The sequence below is a fragment of the Scyliorhinus canicula genome, chromosome 14 (genome assembly GCF_902713615.1).
Source record: "Scyliorhinus canicula chromosome 14, sScyCan1.1, whole genome shotgun sequence".
Lineage (NCBI taxonomy): Eukaryota > Metazoa > Chordata > Chondrichthyes > Carcharhiniformes > Scyliorhinidae > Scyliorhinus > Scyliorhinus canicula.
In genome coordinates this window covers 10,766,223-10,788,881 of record NC_052159.1, presented here as the reverse complement: position 1 = coordinate 10,788,881, position 22,659 = coordinate 10,766,223, and the positions used below count along the sequence as shown (strand labels likewise).

Genomic DNA, 22,659 nt, shown 5'->3' with positions numbered 1-22,659 from the left:
ATAATGCCCATCCCAACTGTTGGATGTCCCAAAGCACTTTGCAACAAATTAAACACTTTTCCAGTTTGGTCACCATTGTGGTAAATAAAACAACCAATTTGCGCACAGCAAGTGCTCACAAACAGCGATGCGAAATGACCAGAGAATCTGTTCCTGGTGATCCAACATTTATCCCCGTCAAACAACTCCACTCTTTGTTCCTAATGGCACTTTGGTATTGGTCACATCAACCCCAGAGAGCAAACCTCACCTCGGTTTAACGCCTCCTTTGACATCAACCCCCCCCCCCCCCCCCAACCCCCCCCCCCCCCGCCTCGCCACATCCTCCATCCCCCACGCTCTCCATTTCTCATTCAATGGTTCGACGGGATTAAATTCCTTGGGAAATACCTGCAGTTCCAGCCAGCTCGGTGGCTGTGTCCGTGTCCCGTTAGCAAACGTTCTCCTCATCCTTTCCTCACAGTAGGGTGCGTAGCCCGGTGGACCTCCGTTGATGAAATTCCTCAAATACTGCGGCAAGAGGAATATTATGATCAACCAGCCATTCAGCCTCGCGAGCCGGTTCTACCATTCAACTAGATCATGACTGATCACAAGAACGAGGGGCAGGAGTAGACCACTCGGTCCATCGAGCCGGCTCTGCCATTCAATAAATTCATGGCCAATCTGATTGTAGCCTCCCGCTTACCCTTGATAACCATAAGACATAGGAGTGGCATTAGGCCACTAAGCCCATCTAGTCTGCTCGCCATTCAATCATGGCTGCTATTTTCCTCATCCCCATTACCCCTGATCCCCTTATTGATCAAGGACCTATCTATCTCCGTCTTAAAGACACTCAGTGATTTGGCCTCCACGGTCTTCTATCAAGAATCAGTCTAGTGCTGCCTAAAAATATTCAAAGACTCTGCTCCCATCACCTTTTGAGGAAGAGAACTTCAGGGAACCTCAGAGAAAAACATTCTGATCTCGGTTTTAAATGGGCGATGCTTATTTTTAAACAGTGAACCTAACTCTAGATTCTCCCACTGGAGGAAACATTCTTTCCACCTTGTCCACGATCCATCAGGATCTTGTATGTTTCAATCAAGTTGCCGCTTATTCTTCTAAACTGCCTGTCCAACCTTTCCTCACAAGATAACTTGCCCACTCCAAATATTAGTCTGGTAAGTGCTTCCAATGCATTTGTGTCTCCTTCCTTAAATAAAGGGACCACAGTACTGCAGATACAATCTCACCATTGTCCTGTCCAACTGAAGCATAGCCTGCTTTTGTAATTATTTTCCCTCACAATAGACTGTAACATTCTATTAGCTTTCCCAATTACTTGCAGTACCTTTTGGGATTCATGCACTCGGACCCCCAGATCCCTCTGCGTCTCAGAGCTCTGCAATCTCTCACCATTTAGATAACGAGCTGCTTTTTAAAATTCTTTCTGCCAAAATGGACAATTTCTAATTTTTCCACATTATACTCTATTGGTCAGATCTTTGCCTACACACTTGACCCATCTCTGTCCCTTCCCTTTGTAGCCTCCTTGCGTTCGCTTTCCTAACCTTGGTCATCAGCAAATTTAGCAACGATATCTCCAGTCCTTTCCCCAAGTCACTTATACGGAGGCCCCAGCACTGATCCAGGTGACATCATTTGTTACATCCTGCCAACCAGAAAATGACCTATTTGATATATAGAATTTACAGTGCAGAAGGAGGCCATTTGGCCCATCGAGTCTGCACTGGCTCTTGGAAAGAGCATCATACCCAAAGTCAACACCTCCACCCCATAACCCAGTAACCCCACCCAACACTAAGGGCAATTTTGGACACTAAGGGCAATTTAGCATGGCCAATCCACCTAACCTGCACATCTTTGGACTGTGGGAGGAAACCGGAGTACCCGGAGGAAACCCACACACACACGGGGAGGATGTGCAGACTCCGCACAGACAGTGACCCAAGCCGGAATCGAACCTGGGACCCTGGAGCTGTGAAGTGATTGTGCTATCCACAATGCTACCGTGCTGCCCAAATGCCTACTCTCAGTTTCCTGTTAGCCAGCCAATCTTCAACCCGTGCCAATATGCTAACCCCGAACACCATGAGCCTTTATTTTTCTCAATAACCTTTGATGTGGCACCTTATCAAATGTCTTCAGGAAATCGAAGCACATTACAGAATTCCCTTTCACAAAACTACGTCAACTCTGCCTACTTACTTGCAATTTTTCAAAATTCTCTGCTATACAGTCCTTAATAATACCTAAATTTTCTCCCCGACAGATGTTAAGCTAACTGGCCTGTAGTTTCCCGCTTTCTGCCTCCTGCTTTTTTAAATAACTGTCGCATTTCACATTGTAAGTTCTCTTTGGTACAGTTTGCCGATACTGCCCCCAAGTTAGCTTGTCAAAAGAAATACATACAAGGAAAGACATCACCAAACAAACAAAATTAGCCCAAGATTAAATTTGTCCATGGTTCAATGCTTATATTTGCACAAGGTGTAGAGGTATCAAATGCTTATAGTTTCTGCTATTGATACTTTCAAGGTCTGGTTGATTGGCACTTTTTATAGGGTTGCAGCAACAGCAGTTTTAAGTAATTATGAGTGGCTTTGCCCTCACATGCCATTATTACTATAGGGTTCATTGGTTCTGTACAAAGTGCATACTGGGTGGCACAGTGGCTAGCATTGCTACCTCACAATGCCAGGGATTCAGAGTTGATTGGGTCTTGGGTAATTGTGTGGAGTTTGCATGTTCTGTAGGTTAGGCAGATTGGCCATGCCGAATTGTCTCTTAGTATCGAAAGATAAGCAGGTTAGGTCGGTTTATGGGAACAGGGCAGGGGAGTGCATCTCGGTAGGATGCGTTTTCGGAGGGTCGGTACAGACTCGGTGGGATGAATGACCTCCTTCTGCACTGTACGGATTCTATGGAAGGGCATGGAAGTGCAATGGTTTGGCATGGAGGTAATTAGGGCCGATTGGGGGTGGGTGGGTGAGGGGCACAATTTGTCATGGGAGACATAGGCGAGACCTTTTGTAGTCATCTTTTAAAAAGTTCACTCCATCCGGACCATGATTCACGGATTCTCGGAAGAGCAGAAAATGGCCCAGCGCCATGAAAATGGCTGGAGGGCTCAGAGATGGCAATGCCCACAATAGATTTGGCCAGATCGGAGTGCTCGCTGCCCACACCTTTCTCCACTAAGATGTGGGAATTCCAGAATCTGTCCTCCATTTGTGAAGGTCTGAGGAGTCTCCCTGATTCGGCGAAACTCTGGCCCGTAGTCATTGCTGTAATGGAGGAAATGCAGCAGCCAATTGGCACTCGGCAAACAGCAATGTGATGATGGCCAGATGTGTAACACCTTTCGTGACCTTTGGGACACACTAAGTGCGTCACAGACAGCGGGTGACGACATTTGAAGTGTCGTCACTTTGAGATGTTGTGAACGTGGAAAGCAAATCTATGCACAGCAAGCTCCCACAACTACTTCATACAGAACAGATGATTCCGTTCTTTTAAAAGCTACTTTGGCTGATACCCTGAAGAACGACCCTGTTTTCTTCCAAAGCAGATGGGGCCTTGCTTTAACACCTCGTCTATCATCGGGTGGATTTGAATATATTTTAAGCATTTGTACAATAACCTAAAGATAATTCGAAACTTGCCTTAACAAATTTTGCAGAAGGCGCAAAACAGCCGACACAGAGAGACATGAGGATCCATCCCCTGGCATGGCTGCTTTTGGACGGATTCTGGGTGAGCTGTTTGGAGATCTGACAGTAAATCTCATCCCTGCCACATAATAAAACACAACCAATCAGTGGTGCATCCCTAGAGTTCCTCAAATCGTCACTCGTCTAATCCGTCAGAAGTGCAACCATCCAACCCGCTGAAGTCGTTGTGCTGTGGGCCTAGCAACTACCATCGCAAGCTTAAATTTAAATTCAGGTAAAAACAGACTTGCATTTCTATAGCGCCTTCCACCACCTCGGGACATCGCCAAGCACTTTACAGCCAATGAAATGCTTCTGAACAGTAGCCACTGGTGTAGGGCATGAAAGTTGACCGTGAGCTCATGCACAGCAAGCTCGCACATGGCCAGATAACCTCATGATGCTGATTGAGGGATAAATACATTAGGGAGACAACCCTCGCTCTTCCTCAAACTGCACCAAGAGATCCTTTACGCTCACCCAAGATGGCAGACAGGGGGCGGAATTCTCCGCTCCTCACGATGGGTGGGAGAATCGCGGGAGGGCCGCTCTCGCACCTCCCCCACCACCCCCAAAATGGTGTGTCGCATTTTGCGACACGCGGCTCGGAGAATCGCGGACCGCCGTTTTTCCCAGCGGCCCGCGATTCTCCGACCCCGATGGGCCGAGCGGTTTGCCGTTCGCGACCGTTTCACGACGGCGGCAACCACACCTGGTCGCTGCCGTCATGAAAACGGCGTGATATGCCCGTTTGGGGCTTGTGATGCGCCTAGACGGGAATGAGCACCACGACTGTGCTCGGGAGGGGACAGGCCCGCGATTGGTGCCCGCCGATCGTCGGGCCGGCATCTCAATCGGATGCACTATTTCCCCTCCGCCGCCCCGCAAGATCAAACCGCCACGTCCTGCGGGGCGGTTGAGGGGAAGACGGCAACTGCGCATGCGCGGGTTGGCACCGGCCAACCTGCGCATGCGCGGCTGACGCCAGTGACAAGCCCCCGCGGCCGAGTTTCCCGGCACGACCCTCCTATCCCACCAGGGAGGGGAGAATAGGGGGACGGGAGAGGCTTCCGACGCCGTTGTGAACCTCTCCGGGTTTCACGACGGCGTCGGGCCTCTGGGAGAATTTCGCCCAGGGTCTCGACTTAACATCTCATCTGAAAGAACATCTCATCTGAAAGATGGTTCTTTCCGATACTGTCCCACTCCCCTCACCACTGGACTGGCATGATCAGCCTAGATTAATGAAATCTTTGCCGTGGGACTTAAACCCACAACCCTCTGGCTCAAGGAGGACAGTATGCTGCCACACTAGCCCAGAGGATTGTAGGGTAGGGTAAGCATTACAAAAATAGATCAGGTTGGCTCAAGGCATTCCTGGCCTCCAAATCCAGGCGACACTGAAAATGGTGGGTGGGGCCTCATTGATCGTCCTCGATTCAACGATCGTGTTGCCCGGCGAGGAACACCAACAAGGAAGAAGGGAATGAGAACGCGAAGCGTGGGAAGGATTAGTACCTGACCTCCGGTCGCAGGATGCCATTCCCAATGATGAAGTGAAGTTTTTCCAGGTTGGAGGTTGGCCTGTCCTCCAGCATACTGTTGCCCTGAAGGCTGTACTCCCCATCATTCAACCTCTTTGCCACCTAATGAGGGTCAAACAAGAACCAATGTGGAAATGAAGATGCAGAAACGATAATACCAAAAGAACAACTTGCATTTATATCGCACCTTCAATGCAGTAAAACATTACAAGGAAGTTCACAGCAGGGTTATCAATCAAATTTGGCTTGAGGCTCAATAAGGTCATAGTAAGACAGCTGAGTAAAGCTTGAACAAAGAGGGAGGCTTTAAAAAGAGGTCTTGAAGGAAGAGTGTGAGGTGGAGATGTTTAAGAAGGGGAATTTGAGTGTTTTGAGCCAAGGCGGATGAAAATACGACTCCAATAGGGCGTTAAAGACAATTGGGGATGTGCAAGAGGCCAGAAATAAAGGAGAACAACAATGTGAGGGTTTGTAAGGCTGAAGGAGGATAGCGACAAGGAGAGGAGAGATCGGCTCAGCCTGATACAATTCAAGGTCGTTCACCAGGCTCGCATGACAGTGGCCCGGATGAGCAGATTCTTTGGGGTGGAAGACGGGGGGGGGGGAGCGAACCATGTCCTCATGTTCTGGGCATGTCCAAAGCTTAGGGGATTTTGGCAGGGGTTTGCTGACTTCATGCCCACGGCATTAAATACAAGGCAGGCATCAAGTCCAGAGGTGGCGATTTTCGGGGTGTCGCAGGATCCGGGAATCCAGGAGAGGGGGGGGGGGGGGGGGGGGGGGGTGGGGGGGGGGGGGGGGGGGGAGGGAGTTGGACAGGAGAGATGGGGAATGAGAGGACTTGGCGGGAGTTAGAATAAAAGGCTAATGGTCATCAGGATGCAAACAACTGGAGGATACTGGCCCATCTCTGAAGTAACTCTGATCTTAAAATTCATTTTCATGTGGCTCACTGCAAAATGGAGCAGTCGTGTGTCTGGGGTGGGGAGAATTTTCTCGAAATTACCTCTTCGGTTAGCTTCGATTTCTTCTTCAGCGTTAGGGAAACCAGCTTGTGCCTCACACTGTTCTTCTTGTCTGCGTGCGAGCTCTGAAACACAACAACATTGAACTTAATGAAAGACCGAGCACTGCATGTGGCAGTGTAACAAACACCAACACGAGTTAGGGAAAAAGTGCCACCCATTTCTTACTGAGAGGGTTATCTGAAAATGAAAAATCTGGAATGATACAGGGAGGGAGAATGGCACTAAGCGAATAGTTCATTTGGAGAGCCGGCATAGATATAATGGGCCAAATGGCCTAATTCTGCATTGCAACATCTCCCATTGCCATCTAATCAACCAGTCCACCATCTACAAAGGTACAAGTCAGGAGTGTGATGGAATACTCGCCACTTGCCTGGATGAGTGCAGCTCCAACAATACTCCAACACCATCCAGGGCAAAGCAGCCCACTTGGCACACCATCGGCCACCTTCAGCATTCACCCCCTCCACCACCGACGCACAGTAGCAACAGTGTGTACCATCCACAAGATGCACTGCAACATTTCACCAAGCGTCCTTTGATAGCACCTTCCAAACCCACGGTCTCTACCATTGAGAAGGACAAGGGCAGCATATGGGAACACCACCACCTGCAAGTTCCCCTCTAAGCCACACACCACCCTGATTTGGAAATATATCGGCCGTTCCTTCACTGTTGGTGGGTCAAAATCCTGGAACTCCCTCCCCAACAGCGCTGTGGGTGTGCCTACACCACATAGACTGCAGCGGTTCAAGGCGGTGGCTCAACACCACCGTCGCAAGGGCGATTAGGGATGGGTAATCAATGCTGATCTAGCCAGTAATGTCCACGTCCCAGAACAGAATGGAAATAAATTCCAGCTTCTCCAGGTTGGTGATGGTCCAAGGAGGAGAAAGTGTAAAAATCCCTCAGTTCATATGCAATTAAAAACTTATTTATCCCAACAGGGACCTTCACCACTCTGAGGCGTCGCCCCGAGAGCAGGGTCGCGTCGCCCCGAGAGCAGGGTCGCGTCGCCCCGAGAGCAGGGTCGCCCCCCCCCCCCCCCCCCCGAGAGCAGGGTCACCCCCCCCCCGAGAGCAGGGTCACCCCCCCCCCCCCCCCCCCCCGAGAGCAGGGTCGCCCCACCGCGCCCCCCCCCCCCCCCCGAGAGCAGGGTCGCCCCCCCGCCCCCCCCCCCTCCCCCGAGAGCAGGGTCGCCCCCCCGCCCCCCCCCCCCTCCCCCGAGAGCAGGGTCGCCCCCCCGCCCCCCCCCCCCCGAGAGCAGGGTCGCCCCCCCCGGAGCAGGGTCGCCCCCCCCCCGGGAGCAGGGTCGCCCCCCCCCGGGAGCAGGGTCGCCTCCCCCCCCCCCCCCCGAGAGCAGGGTCGCCCCCCCCCCCGAGAGCAGGGTCGCCCCCCCCCCCCCCCCCCCCGAGGGCAGGGGCGCCCCCCCCCTCCGAGAGCAGGGGCGCCCCCCCCCCCCCTCCGAGAGCAGGGGCGCCCCCCCCCCCCTCCCGAGAGCAGGGGCGCCCCTCCCCCCCTCCCGAGAGCAGGGCGCCCCCCCCCCCCTCCCGAGAGCAGGGGCGCCCCCCCCCCCTCCCGAGAGCAGGGGCGCCCCCCCCCCCTCCCGAGAGCAGGGGCGCCCCCCCCCCCCTCCCGAGAGCAGGGGCGCCCCCCCCCCCTCCCGAGAGCAGGGGCGCCCCCCCCCCCCCCCCCGAGAGCAGGGGCGCCCCCCCCCCCCCCCGAGAGCAGGGGCGCCCCCCCCCCCCCCGAGAGCAGGGGCGCCCCCCCCCCCCCCCCCCCCGAGAGGAGGGGCGCCCCCCCCCCCCCCCCCCCCCCCCGAGAGCAGGGGCGCCCCCCCCCCCCCCCGAGAGCAGGGGCGCCCGCCCCCCCCCCCCCGAGAGCAGGGGCGCCCCCCCCCCGAGAGCAGGGGCGCCCCCCCCCCGAGAGCAGGGGCGCCCCCCCCCCCCCCCCCCCCCCCCCCCGAGAGCAGGGCCCCCCCCCCCCCCCCCCCCGAGAGCGGGCCCCCCCCCCCCCCCCCCCCCCCCGAGAGAGCAGGGGCGCCCCCCCCCCCCCCCCCCGAGAGCAGGGGCGCCCCCCCCCCCCGAGAGCAGGGCGTGCCCCCCCCCCCCCGAGAGCAGGGGGCCCCCCCCCCCCCCGAGAGCAGGGGCGCCCCCCCCCCGAGAGCAGGGGCGCCCCCCCCCCCGAGAGCAGGGGCGCCCCCCCCCCCCCCGAGAGCAGGGGCGTCACCCCCCGAGAGCAGGGGCGTCCCCCCACCCCCCCCCCCCCCCCCCGAGAGCAGGGGCTTCCCCCAGAGAGCAGGGGCGTCACCCCCGAGAGCAGGGGCGTCACCCCCGAGAGCAGGGGCGTCACCCCCGAGAGCAGGGGCGTCACCCCCGAGAGCAGGGGCGTCACCCCCGAGAGCAGGGGCGTCACCCCCGAGAGCAGGGGCGTCACCCCCGAGAGCAGGGGCGTCACCCCCGAGAGCAGGGGCGTCACCCCCGAGAGCAGGGGCGTCACCCCCGAGAGCAGGGGCGTCACCCCCGAGAGCAGGGGCGTCACCCCCGAGAGCAGGGGCGTCACCCCCGAGAGCAGGGGCGTCACCCCCGAGAGCAGGGGCGTCACCCCCGAGAGCAGGGGCGTCACCCCCGAGAGCAGGGGCGTCACCCCCGAGAGCAGGGGCGTCACCCCCGAGAGCAGGGGCGTCACCCCCGAGAGCAGGGGCGTCCCCCCCCCCGCCCCCGAGAGCAGGGGCGTCACCCCCGAGAGCAGGGGCGTCGACCCCCCCCCCCCCCCCCCCCCCCCCCCCGAGAGCAGGGGCGTCCCCCCGAGAGCAGGGGCGTCCCTCTGCTAGATGTATTGTCCGTCGAGGCCTACCTCTCCCTCTCCTTGCAGAGCCTGTAGCTCCCGTTTATACGTCTTCTTCCCCAGCGTTTCGTAGATTTTGGTCATGACTGGGATCTTCTCGCTGCCATCGCTCATGGCCGTGTGATATTTGGGTTCCGGTAAATCCCCCATGAACCGTAATATTGTGATCCAGACTGCAAGAGCTGCCTGCAAGGAGGAGGGGTGGGGGGGGGGGGGTGGACGACAAAGAAAGAGAATTGTTCGCATACAGCATTCTGTCAATGAGTTCATCACACCTCAAAGTGCATTCCAGCCAATGAAACAAAGTTAGCCGTCATATGAAGCTGTTCATTATCCTGAAAGACGAAAGATGTCGTGGTGACAATTCCACTCAAATGTCAAATTCCCAAGTGTTAAGATAACGAATATTTTTTAAAAAAATATTTCTTTCATGGGATGTGCGTGTCATTGCCAACACTAGCATTTGTTGCCCATCCCTAATTGCCCTAGAACGGAGTGGCTATTTTGAAAGGGTAGCTAAGAGCTAGGGTAACTAGGGGCTGATTTAGCTCACTGGGCTAAATCGCTGGCTTTTAAAGCAGACCAAGCAGGCCAGCAGCATGGTTCGATTCCCGTACCAGCTTCCCCGAACAGGCGCCGGAATGTGGCGACTAGGGGCTTTTCACAATAACTTCATTGAAGCCTACTCGTGACAATAAGCGATTTTCATTTCATTTCATTTCAAGAGTCAACCACATTCCAGTGGGTCTGGAGTCACATGTAGACCATAAGACCACAAGACACAGGAGAAGTAGACCATGGTGGCGTAGGCCACCTTGCTGATCTGATGTGATAATCCTCATCCCCACTTTCCCGAATTATCCCCATCAGCCTCGGTTCCCTTACCGATTAAAAATTGATCTATCTCAGCCTTGAACATCAGCCTTGAACATACGAAACGACCCAGCCTCTAGTCCTCTGCGGTAAAGAATTCCACAGATTCACTACCCTCAGAAAAAAATCCTCCTCATCCCTGACTTAAATAGGTGACCCCTTACTCTGAGATTATACCATCTGGTCCTACACACTCCCCTAAGGGGAAACAAACTCTCAGCATCGACCCTGTCAAGCCCCCCCGAGAAGCCGATATATCTCAATACGGTCGCCTCTCATTCTTCTGAACCCCAATGAGTTTAGGCTCAATCTACCCAACCTCTCCTCAAAAGAAAATCTCTCCATACCTGGGATGAACCTTCTCTGGACTGCCTCCAATGCCAGCGTATCTTTCCTTGGGCCAAAACTGTTCACAATATTCCACGTGTGATCTAACTAGTGCCTTTTATAACTTCCCTATTTTTAAACTCCATTCCCTTTGAAATAAAGGCCAACATTCCATTTCCCTTCCCAATTACTGTCATGATATGTATAGTCCAAGTATAGTAAAGGGTTAACAAGACGATGTTCATGTATATCAACACTAGATGGCATCACCGAGTGATCTTATAAACGGCTGTATCTCTAGGCATGCTGGGAGAAGCAGATGGAGAGTTTGATGTCGAAGGATAGTGTGAGGTTGAATACAGAATTTACAATGCAGAAGGAGGCCGTTCAGCCCATCGAGTCTGCACCAACCCTTGGAAAGAGCACTCTAACTAAGCCCATACCTTCATCCTATCTCCATACTTCCACCCTATCCCCGTAACCCCACCGTACTTTTTTTTTGTTGGACACTAAGGGCAATTTATCATAGCCAATTCACTTAACCCTGCACATCTTTGGACTGTGGGAGGAGCACCCGGAGGAAACCCATGGAGACACGGGAAGAATGTGCAGACTCCGCACAGTGACCCAAGCCGGGAATCGAACCTGGGACCCTGGCGCTGTGAAGCCATTATGCTACCGTGCTACCACTTGAGTATTTCTCTTTTCCCCAGTCTCTATCCCTCACAGGCTGAAACTGATGTCAGAAACCAAGCTTTGATTTATGAACTAATTCATAATCATCTGCCATTTCTGCTGCGTACCTCAGTTTTAACCCTCTGTTCTTCCACATGAGTTCTCACTACATCAGGAATTGAATTTTTAAACTCCTCCAAAATTATAATTTCTCAGACAGCTTCATGTGTTTGGTCTATTTTCAAAGCCCTTATCCACCTATCAAAATTACTCTGTTTGATCCTTTCAAAGTCCATGTATGTTTGACCAAATTCTTTCCTTATATTTCTAAACTTTAGTCTGTAGGCTTCAGGCACTAGTTCATATGCACACAAGATGGATATTTTCACCTCCTCATACGTCCCAGATACCTCCTCTGATAGTGATGCAAACACTTCACTAGCCCTAGTCAGACTGTAGTTTATATATTAGAGAGATTATTAATTACTGTATCACAGATTCAGTACTATTATTTTGTTATCTGTTACTCAGTAGAGTGTGTGAACCAAATCAAGTTAAGTAGTGCAAAATAAATTAGTTTTGATTTAAACGTATAGTTTTATGTTCTTTGTCAACACTACATCTTTGGCTATCTTGGAGAACAAAACAAAGAACAGGGGCGGCATTCTCCCCTACCCGGTGTGACGGAGGGTCCCGGAGTAGGGGAGTGGTGCCAACCACTCAGGGGTCGGGCCTCCCCAAAGGTGGGGAATTCTCTCCCCCTTTGGGGGCCAGCGCCGCGCCGGAGCGGTTGCCACCAGAAGACTGGCGCAAAAAACCGGCGCCCCCCGGCAGCGGGGCTGGCCGAAAGGCTTTCGCCGGTCGGCGCATGCGCTGGCAGTGACGTCAGCGGCAGCTGGCCGCTGACGTCACTGCCGGTGCATTAGCGATGTGGGGTTCTCTTCCGCCATGGCAAAGGCCGTGGCGGCCGCGGGGGAAAATAGTGCACCCAGGGCACTGGCCCGGAGTCTGAGCGGGGGGCCCCAATCGCGGGCAGGGCACCGTGGGGGCACCCCCCGGGGTTCGATCGCCCCCCGCCAGGACCCCGAGGCCCACTCGCGCCGCTGATCCCGCCGTTCCAGAGGTGGTTCAAACCTCGGCGGCAGGAGAGGCCTCCCAGCGGCGGGACTTCGGGCCGGAGAATCACCGCAGGGGCCTCTCCGATCGGAGTGGCGAGATTCCCGCTACCGCCACTTCCCGGGTGGCGGAGAATCTCTGCCACGGCGGGGGCGGGAGTTTCGGCGGCCCCAGGCGATTCTCCGACCCTGCTGGGGGTCAGAGAATTTCGCCCCATAACAATTACTTGTTGAACTTGCAATATAGCTTTTTGTGATTTATGCACAAGGACCCCCAAATCCAGCTGCAGTTTTCTGCTAACTCTCTTTAGATAGTATTCAGCTCCTTTATTCTTCCGACCAAAGTGCATAAATTCAGATTCTTCCACATTATACTCCAACTGACCAGATTTTCCCCACTCGCCTAACCTGGCTATATCCCTCTGTAAACGGTCATCCTACCACTTGCCTTCCCACCTATTTTTCTGGCATCCGCAACCTTGGCAACAGTACATTCACTTCCCTCGTCCACGTCATTAATATATATTGCAAATAATTGTGGGCCCCAGCACGGATCCCAGTGGCGTCCACGAGTTACAGGTTGCCATCCTGGAAACATCTTTACTTATCCCAACTCTGTAACTCAGTGTCTTCTATCCATCTATTACCATGCTAATATACTACCCCAACACGATGGGTTCTTATCTTATTAATGAGCCTTTTCTGCAATACCTTACTGAACGCTTTTTGGAAATCCAAGTATATTACATCCACTGATTCCCCTTTATTTATCCTGCTTGTTATCACCTCACGAATTTTAATAAATTTGTCAGACATGAAGCCATGCTGACTCTGCTTGATTATATTATACATTCCTAAATCATAGGATTTGCAATGCTCTGTCATTACATCCTTTTTTTGGACTCTAACATTTTTGCGAAGACCAATGTTAAGTTAACTAGCCTATAGTTACCTGATTTTACGTCTCCCTCCCTTTTGAATACAGGTGTTACGCTGGCAGTTTACCAAACCTCTGGGACTTTTCCAGAATCTAAGGATTCTTGGAAGATTACAACCAATGCACCCATTATCTCTGTGGCTATTTCCTTTAATATCTGGGATGCAATCCATCAGGTCCAGGGGACTTATCAGCGTTTAGCCTCATTATTTTCCCTAGTACTTTTCCTCCAATAATTGTTATATTTATTTCCTCCCTCACCTGGATTATTTAATATTTTTGGACACTACCAGTGTCTTCTGCCATGAACTCTGATGCAAAATATTTATTTTACCCCTCTGCTATTTCCTGGTTCCCCTTCATTATTTTATCATTCTATCATTTTCTAAGGGGCCAATGTTCACGTTGGCCTCTCTCTTCTTTTTTACATATTTAAAGAAGGTCTTACTGACCGTTTTAAAGCTTACTTGCCAGTTTACCCTCATGGGTTTATCTTCGCCTTCTATTTTTTTTTGGTCATCTTTTGTTGATTTTTAAAAACTTTCCCAATCCTCTAGCTTACCACTAATCTTTGCCACATTGTTTTTTCTTTCCATTTAACATGATCCTCAACTTCCTTGGTTAACCATGGTTGATTTATCCCTTTCTTATAATTCTTCTTCCTCACTGGGATACATCATGGAATCCCTACAGTGTAGGAGGCGGCCATTCGGCCCGTCGAGTCTGCACCGCCCCTTTGAAAGAGCACCTTACCCAGGCCCAATTCCCCATCCTATCCCTGTAATCCCACCTAGGGGCAATTTAGCATGGCCAATCCCCCTAACCTGCACATCTTTGGACTGTGGGAGGAAACCCGAGCTCCCGGAGGAAACCCACGCAGACACGGGGAGAATGTGCAACTCCACACGGACAGTTGCCAGAGGTCAGAATCGAACCCAGGTCTCTGGCGCTATGAGGCAGTAGTGCTAACCACTGTGCGCCACGAGTCATGAACTATTTTCATCAACGTCTGCCATTGCTGACCAACTCTTTTCTGCTAAACTCCTTCCCGCATCCACTCAGGCCAATTTTACCTTCACTGCTTGGTAATCCCCTTATTGAGGTTTTGCAAAATCTTCCAACACCTTGCACTTACCAGCTGATCTCCTTCATCATCATGGTAAAGTAAGGGCAGCTTGAGGGGCCTCCGGATGTAGGTGTGCGTCGTGGTGCCCTGAAAGTAAGTGGCAGCGAACTTGGCAAACTTGTACTCCGAAAGATCTTCCTCCTCTTCTTCTGGGAGTGGCAGGCTTGCGTCCAGGTCTTCCTCCTCCAACTCTCTCGGGGCACGCTCGAGATCCTGGTGCCGCAGAAAAATATATTTAAAGCTCGAGAAGCAATACACAGAAAAAAAACCCAGAAACACTAATGGGGAAATCGGAATAAAATCAGTTCAGCTCATTCACCTTACTTCAATTAGTGCCAAATATTAATTACACCCATGTTTATTGAAGATAAAGACGAGAGCAAACCGGATTATCGAGGAGATGGAGGGATTGTTTTATGTGGAGTGATGGGCATGTTCTCTCGGAGGAAAAGAAAAAAAAAAGTGTTCAAGTGATGCCAATTCCTGTTTTTGGGATCCTAAAAAAAGGATGGGATAATTTTGGTCACCGCCTCTTGTCCAAAACACCCAGATGACATGGCCTGTCCTTAAATAAGGAGAACGTAACACTAATCTGCAGAAGCAGGTGCACCATAGAAACCATCCTATCTGGCTGCATCACAGCCTGGTATGGCAACTGCTCAGCCCAAAACCGCAAGAGAACTTCAGAGAGTCGTGAACACAGCCAGTCCATCTCACCAACCCACCTCCAAACCATTGATTCCATCTACACCGCTCGCTGCCTGGGGAAAGCAGGCAGCATAATCAAAGACCCCTCCCACCCGGCTTACTCACTCTTCCAACTTCCTCCATCGGGCAGGAGATACAAAATTCTGAGAACACGCACGAACTGACTCAAAAACAGCTTCTTCCCCACTGTTACCAGACTCCTGAATGACCCTCTGATAGACTGATCAGTTCAATACTTCATCCGATGCCAGTGTCTATGTACTTGCATTGTGTACCTTGTGTTGCCCTATTAAGTATTTTCTTTCAGGTACTAAAGGATCTGTTTGAGCTGCTCACAGAAAAAATGCTTCCACTGTACCTCGGTACACATGACAATAAATAAATCCAACAAATCCAATCAAATGGCTGGAATTTTATCGTAAAGAATGATATCCCGCCATTGGGATGTAATGCAGACAGGAATCCATGCCAACGGGCAGCGAGATCGTGATGGCTATTGTACCAATGGCAGCCAATTAAGAGGCCACCATCATCTCTGCCATCCAATTAAGAGCAGTGGGTGCACCTTCCAGGCTGCTGGACCAATCAGAGGCAGCTCTGCAGCACTATTGAGTGGAGGGGCAGGTGATGGCATGGTGGTGTTGCCACCTGACAACTAATCCAGAGACTCGGGGCGATGCTCTGGGGTACTGGGTTCGAATCCCACCAGAGCAGATGGTGAAATTTGAATTCAATAAATATCAAATGATGATCATGAAACCGTTATCGATTGTCGTCAAAGCCCATCTGCTTCACCAATGCCCTTTAGTGAAGGGAATAGGCCATCCTTACCTGGTCTGGTCTAAATGCGACTCCAGATTGGCCAAGGCTCTGCCTACATGGCAACGCCTCAGCCAATCGGAGTCATCCTGTAGTATAAATTGTGATGTTTGAAATTTGGCATTTTTGCATTTGTCCTGTTGAGTGCCAGACATAAAGCTTCAACAACATTTCTCGTTTTTCAACACTAGTAAAAATTGTAGATACAATGGGATGGCAAATGTTGGATTGCTCAGGAAGGAAAAAGATAACTTTTGCTCTCTGTGCTCTCCACAACTCCATAACTGTGCTCTCCACAAGTTGGGAATTTCCTCCTGCCAGTTCTGGGTCTGTTGCAGACTAATCTTGGGAGATTGTTTGCTAAGATTAGTCAACAATGCCACTGTGAGACGACCACGATGTGGACTCTGTGTACCTGCTCTTTTGGCATCTTACAATTCTTATGTTCCAGTTCGACCTCCAGATGCATTTGCTCAGTCGTCACTGCTGAAACCAAACTAAAGGAAACATTTTAAACTTTCGTACCTCAAACCCGGACGGTGCTTGACCCTCCTGCCCTGGTAGCACAGCGGGTGTGCCCAGAAACCCAAACATCTTATCCACCATGTCAGAGTCGTTCACGGGCTCATTCCGAGCCTTCTCCATCTGCTCCACCATTTCTTTCTTTCGACGGGCTTCCCGCCGCTCATTCACCTCTCTCTCGGCATCTTCCAGAGCCAACTGCGCGAGGCGTTCCTGCAGGAAGAGGAGATTTAAATGCGTCCAGCCAAATATCAGTCTCTTCAGAACCATTGAACCAAGAGTAAAGACCACGGTTACAAGTTCCGGAAAGGAGTCCGCACCGAGCCAAACAGATGGAATCAAAAGGAAAAAGATTTAACGCAGCAGAACAAGAGTACAGTGCAGTTATTCTACTACGTGAGCCAGCTCACTGTTCATGGGCCTCCAGTTTTATACAGGATGTAGAAGGGGGCACCCAGTCCCTCAGCAGGGGAGTGCATATTCCCATTGGGAATATCAATCTCCTAGTCTCATAAGGCTCCTGTGACCTGCTTAAGGTTTGATTGGTGTCCCATGACCTGTTTAACCCTAGGTTATGACAACCACCCTTCACAATGTTGGTAAAATGTGGCACAGCTGGTTCAATCAGCCCAAGCCAATACAATTTCTTTGGACCTCAGGAGCCTTCCAACAAAAATATCATCTCCTCAATCTTCTCCCTGCCCTTCATGGGGGATCAGGATTCACATTGAGGTAGGTTCCTTGGGTACTGGTGGTCTTCCAATACCTCACCCAGACACACATTCCTCAACAAGGTGGCATGCTGTCAGGACCATGAACTACAATAGTCATTGCTGCCAATAGAACTATTTGTACAGTACACCATCCTACCACACAGAGATATAATGACACCGCCATTAGGTAGAAAGCAATAGGAGATAGCCAAATGCTTTGATAAAGAGGTAGATTTTGAGGAGCACCTTAAACAAGAGTGGTCGAAAGGGGGAAAAAGAGATTAAACTATAGAATTTAAGAGCTTAGAGCCTAGGCATCTGGCGACATGGCTACCAATGGTGAGGTGACCAATGGTGAGGTGAAAGAAGTGAGAGATGTATCAGGTGTAGAGATGGATGGACAGGAGAACGAGGCTGAGAATTTTGAAAAGGGGGTTACTGGACCAGGGGTCATTCTAGCTCAGTGTAGGGATGATGGGTGAATGGACTCAGGGCAGGATAGCAGAGTGTAAGATGAACCCAGGTTTACAGAGGGTCTGAGGAAGAAGGCTGGGCAGGAGAGCATTGGAATAGTATGCAGGTGTCAATTAACATGGAAGAGGGTTTCAGCAGAAGATGCGGTGAGACAGGGAAAGAGGAAGGCATGATTACAGAGTCTTGTTAAGGTTCCTCAGACAGCATCTTCCAAACCCACAACCATTATCATCTCGAAGGACAAGGGCAGCAGATACATAGGACCACCACCACCTGAAACCTCCCCTCCAAGTCACTCGCCATCCTGAGTTGGAAATTTATCCCTGTTCCCTCACTGCCGCTGGGTCTAAATCATGGAACTCCCTCCCTGACAGCACCGTGGATGTACCTACACCACATGGATAGCAGCGGCTCAAGAAGGCAGCTGACCAGCACCTTCTCAAGGGCCATTAGGGACGGGCAATGAATGTTGGCCGAGGAAGCGATGCCTCCATCCCATAAAAGAACAAAATGAAGTATCTTGTCCTGACCGATTGTCCCAGAACCACTTTGCCCACCCTTGATCTGGAAAAAAAATTGCTTTGACTTTGGCCAACTCAGTACAGCTCAAGAACCAAGCCAAGTGTAGAGGGCAACACTATTCTTCAACAGTTCCACCAACACAAACAAATTTTAAAATAACCGAGGGTTACACATCCAGTCAGTGACTGACCTGATGTTTCCTCTCCGCCTCCTCCTTGGCTTTCTTGTTGCTCATCTCCTTGCGGAGCCGCACCTCCTCGGCGAGACGCTGCTTCTCGGCTTCCAGCCGTCGACGGTACTGTCAAGAGCAGACACAGCAGCGGGAGTGAAGAGTTTCCGCTTTCAAATTCCTTTATTTCTTAGAACCTTAGATATTTCTAGCGTGCCTGACCAAGAGGAAAACAAACGCTGGCACAGCCAGCGACACCCACATCCCGCAAATGAATACATTTAAAAAATTGTCTTTTGAAAATCGGCTTGGATCATTATGTCAATGTCGCCTCTTTGAAAGGCTATCCAATTAATCCCCACTCCCCTGACCTTTCCCCCCTCCCCCGAGGCCCTCATGTGTTTATTTTTCAAACATATATCCAATTCCTTTCCGAAAGTTATGGAATCTGCCTCCACTTGTGTGCATGCGGTGCATTCCCGATCACCATGACACGAGGCGCCCAGAAAAAGCCATTGGAAATTCAAGCTCTTTCCAATTGCCCGCCACACAAACGTAGGTTTATTATAAAAAAGAAAAGATGCCCCCCCCCATCTGCCCCGCAGAAAAGGCACTCACTTCTCCCCTCAGCCTCTTGTAGAGTCTGCGTGCAATCATGCCTCGAACACAGGCCTGAATGGTGATGACCGCCCAGAAACAATGGCGGAACGCTCTCCGCACCAAGTAACCCCGACAGTGGGCCTGGAACATGATGATTCTCTTGCGGGCGAAGTGATACTGTGCGCAGAGCTTACGGGATCGATAGAGGGCCTGCAGTCTGGAGAATCCAATTCTCATCTAGGTGAAGATCAAAGAGAATGTTGTCAGGAAAAGAGAACGGTGAAGCTTATGTTTGCCACACAACCTACTCAAGCCCTCTCCTCTTACATTATGTCCAGAGGAAGCCATATTGTCCCTTGAACCTGCTCCACCATGTGGTGTTCACAAAGATCACAAAATAGCTTGAACTTAAACAAAGCTATAAATTTATTAACACTACTAATTTGGGTTCGACACGTACTCCTAAAGAATACAGAGTTGATTATTAACATTTAGACTATACTCACCTTCAGCTAATCTCAATACTGATATAAACTATGATCTGCTCTCACTCACCATATCCTTACTTCTGACTCTCTCTAGCTAACTCCTGCACACACACTTCTTTCTTCCCCCCCCCCCCCCCCCCCCCACCAGTCAAGGCTTAGCAACACTGCCTTATATAGTTGTAAATATAGCTCCCTCTAGTGACTATTCTAGACACTTCATTAACCATTACAGTTATGATAATACCACACACCATTTAATAAGATCATGGCTGACCTTCCAGCTTAACTCTGCTTTTCCACCTTACCCCTGCCTTACCCCTCCGGTATACTAAACTACAAGTCACTTTTTTATGCAGAGGATTCACACTCTAGGACAGAGATAATCCAACCAAGGACTTTTGTCAGCCAAGTAGCCATGCATCCCATTGTTTGGTAGCATATTTGATTGGTTTCCCATGTTTCCCCAAAAGGATAATTCTAAAAATGCTTTCTAAATCTTGACCTTGCAATAGGCAACACGTTTACCTCAATGGCAAATTTTAAATTTGTGATCTTTACCACCCAGCAGATGCTTAGGAACAGCACCGCCCTTGGATTGCCCATCTGAGTGACACGACATCCTGACCTGGAACTCGATCACCTATCTTTCACTGCCACGTCGTCAAAAACCTAGAGCTCCCTCCTCAGCAGCACACTGGGTGTAGCTACACCACATGGACTGCAGTGGTTAAAGAAGACGCCTCACCACCTTCTCAAGGGCAATGAGGGATGGGCAATAAACTAATGTCCACAACAATGATACAAATAATAGTACAGGCCCTTCGGCCCTGCAAACCTGCGCTGACCATTTAACCTAAAATCTTCGACACTTCCGGGGTCCGTATCCCTCTATTCCCATCCTATTCATGTATTTGTCAAGATGCCCCTTAAACATCACTATCGTCCCTGCTTCCACCACCTCCTCCGGCAGCGAGTTCCAGGCACCCACTACCCTCTGTGTAAAACAAACTTGTCTCGTACATCTACTCTAAACCTTGCCCCTCACACCTTAAACCTATGCCCCCGAGTAATTGACCCTGCCACCCTGTGAAAAAGCTTCTGCCTATCCACTCTGTCTATGCCCCTCATAATTTTGTAGACCTCTATCAGGTTGACCCACAACCTCCATTTCCGGTGAGAACAATCAGAGTTTATCCTACCTCTCCTCATAGCTAATGCCCTCCACGCCAGGCAACAGAACAATGATCAGTAAATTTAAAGACAGAGAAATAATTAACTTACTGCACTGAAATTTTTTCGGCACCGATATCCTCGCCAATACTTCTGAATCAACATCACCGATTTTCTTAATTTAACAAAGTTGGACCTGTGGAGCATTTTGAATTTTTTAAACATCCAGAATCACATACGTTTTTGTAAAGAAGAAACACCACAGCTATCCATGAATAAAATTGTGCTATCAGCTGGTTTAGTATGGGTTGGTCACAGAGTAAGCTTCCCGCTATTTTAAGCTTCCGATACAACTCAGTGGATACCATTCCCATCCCAAAAGTCAGACGTTTGTGGGTTTTCAAGTCCCACTCGAGTAGAAAAGGTGAATCTAGGCCGACACTCCCTGTGCAATACTGAGGGAGTGCGGTCTTGGTGCCATCTACTTCTGTGACATTAAACAAAGGTCTCAGTTGTTCTCTCAGGTGGATTAGAAGAATCAGTATCATCACTCGATCATGGGCCCCATTCCCCTTTACAACCTCCGGAATAACATTGTTCACGTTTCATATTCGCAACCGAATCAAAATGGTCTCAATGTTGCAAGCGGCTCTTTTGTAGCAACAGAGAAATACAATTAGACATGGAAACATAATGGGTTAAATGCCCTCCCTCTGCTGAAAAAAAACCAGTAACTTGCTGTGTGCTCTAACAGCAACACTGGAGAGGTTTCGCCAAATAGTGTTCCATAGAGCTTGGGGCCTTTTGAACAAAGCTGGCCTGCTCCAGTTTTCTGATGAGCCCTACCTGTCTTTGAATCCTCGAACCACTTTCTGAATGAGGATGACCTTGTCGGTTATTGCCTTGTCTCGCTCAATCTCCAGCAACATATCATGGTGATCCTGAAAAACATCCAAGAAAAGTGAAGCATTCGACAACAAAAAAAAATCCACCGCTCACCAAATAACTTGTTTCCAGGAAACAGTACTCTACTGCATTATCAGAATATACCGCATCTCCCCTTCCAAAAACTTTGATCTTTGTTAATATCTCTGATTTGTAGCAGATGTGGCGACTAGGGGCTTTTCACAGTAACTTCATTTGAAGCCTACTCGTGACAATAAGCGATTTTCATTTCATTTCAAATGGCAGCCCTCATGGCCAGAGGATTCACATTCAGGAGCTGGGATGTCTTGCTGCAACTATACAGGGGCTTGGTGAGACCACACCTGGAGTATTGTGCGCACTTTTGGTCTCCTTATCTGTTCTTGCTGCATAGAGGGTGCAGCAAGTTTTACCAGACCGATTCCTGGGATGACGGGCCTGACGTACGAGGAGAGATGGGAGTTAGGATTGTATTCGCTGAAATCTAGAAGAATGGTGAGGGGGGGGGGGAATCTCATATAAACCTCAAATTTTAACAGGACTAGACGAGGTAGATGCAAGTGGCATGATAGCAGAGTGGTTAGCATTATTGCTTCACAGCGCCAAGGTCCCAGGTTCGATTCCCGGCTTGGGTCACTGTCTGTGTGGAGTCTGCAAGTTCTTCCCGTGTCTGCGAGGATTTCCTCCGGGTGCTCCGGTTTTCTCCCACAAGTCCCGAAACACGTGCTCGTGAGGTGAATCATTCTGAATTCTCCCTCCGTGTACCCGAACAGGGGCCGGAGTGTGGGGACTAGGGGCTTTTCACAGTAACTTCATTGCAATGTTAATGTAAACCTACTTGTGACAATAATAAAGATTATTATTATGTGGAAGTTCCCAATGATGGGGCTGTCCAGAACCAGGGGTCATAGGTTAGACCATTTAGGACTGAGAGAGGGGGGGGGGGGGGGGGGGGGGGGGGGGGGGAGATCAAGCTAGAGAGGCAGGCTCAGGCTATCGAGTTGGATGATCAGCCACAAATCATAATGAATGGCAGAGCAGGCTCAAAGGGCCAAATGGCCTCCTCCTGCTCTTATTTGCTATGCTTCTATTTCCCAATTTCATTCCAGCAACAAACCGATCTTGATAATCGGAAACCTGTAATTCTCACCCCTATCAAAGCGGGAGAGGAGAGGTCGATTGGAAATTTCTCTAAAATTGAGGTAAGGGGTATTAAGAAATAAAGAACCAAGGCGTGCGAATGTAGTTAAGATACAGATCAACAATGATCTAGGTGATGGATCCATGGCCTACTCCTGTTCCTGTCAAGGAGAGCACCTGTTGGCTCTGTGCAGTTAAATTGAGACCTGGGGGTCAGTC

General features: G+C 50.5%; 1 protein-coding gene across 6 annotated transcripts in view; it reads right to left on the bottom strand.

The window, feature by feature from the left end:
- Positions 1-22,659, bottom strand: part of myo7aa (myosin VIIAa) — a 216,788-nt gene that overhangs the window by 58,688 nt on the left and 135,441 nt on the right. For all 6 annotated transcript variants that reach the window (XR_005463131.1, XM_038817836.1, XM_038817837.1 and 3 more), the window contains 11 exons: positions 21,223-21,317; positions 20,488-20,572; positions 18,737-18,955; positions 18,140-18,247; positions 16,244-16,453; positions 14,201-14,404; positions 9,148-9,324; positions 6,270-6,353; positions 5,238-5,365; positions 3,672-3,798; positions 391-510 (listed from right to left, as the gene is read on the bottom strand). Coding sequence is in view for 5 of the 6 variants with exons in the window: in XM_038817836.1 (XP_038673764.1) it covers positions 391-510; positions 3,672-3,798; positions 5,238-5,365; positions 6,270-6,353; positions 9,148-9,324; positions 14,201-14,404; positions 16,244-16,453; positions 18,140-18,247; positions 18,737-18,955; positions 20,488-20,572; positions 21,223-21,317 (1,557 nt within the window). In the remaining variant the exon portion in view is untranslated. The remainder of the gene's footprint in view (positions 1-390; positions 511-3,671; positions 3,799-5,237; positions 5,366-6,269; positions 6,354-9,147; positions 9,325-14,200; positions 14,405-16,243; positions 16,454-18,139; positions 18,248-18,736; positions 18,956-20,487; positions 20,573-21,222; positions 21,318-22,659) is intronic.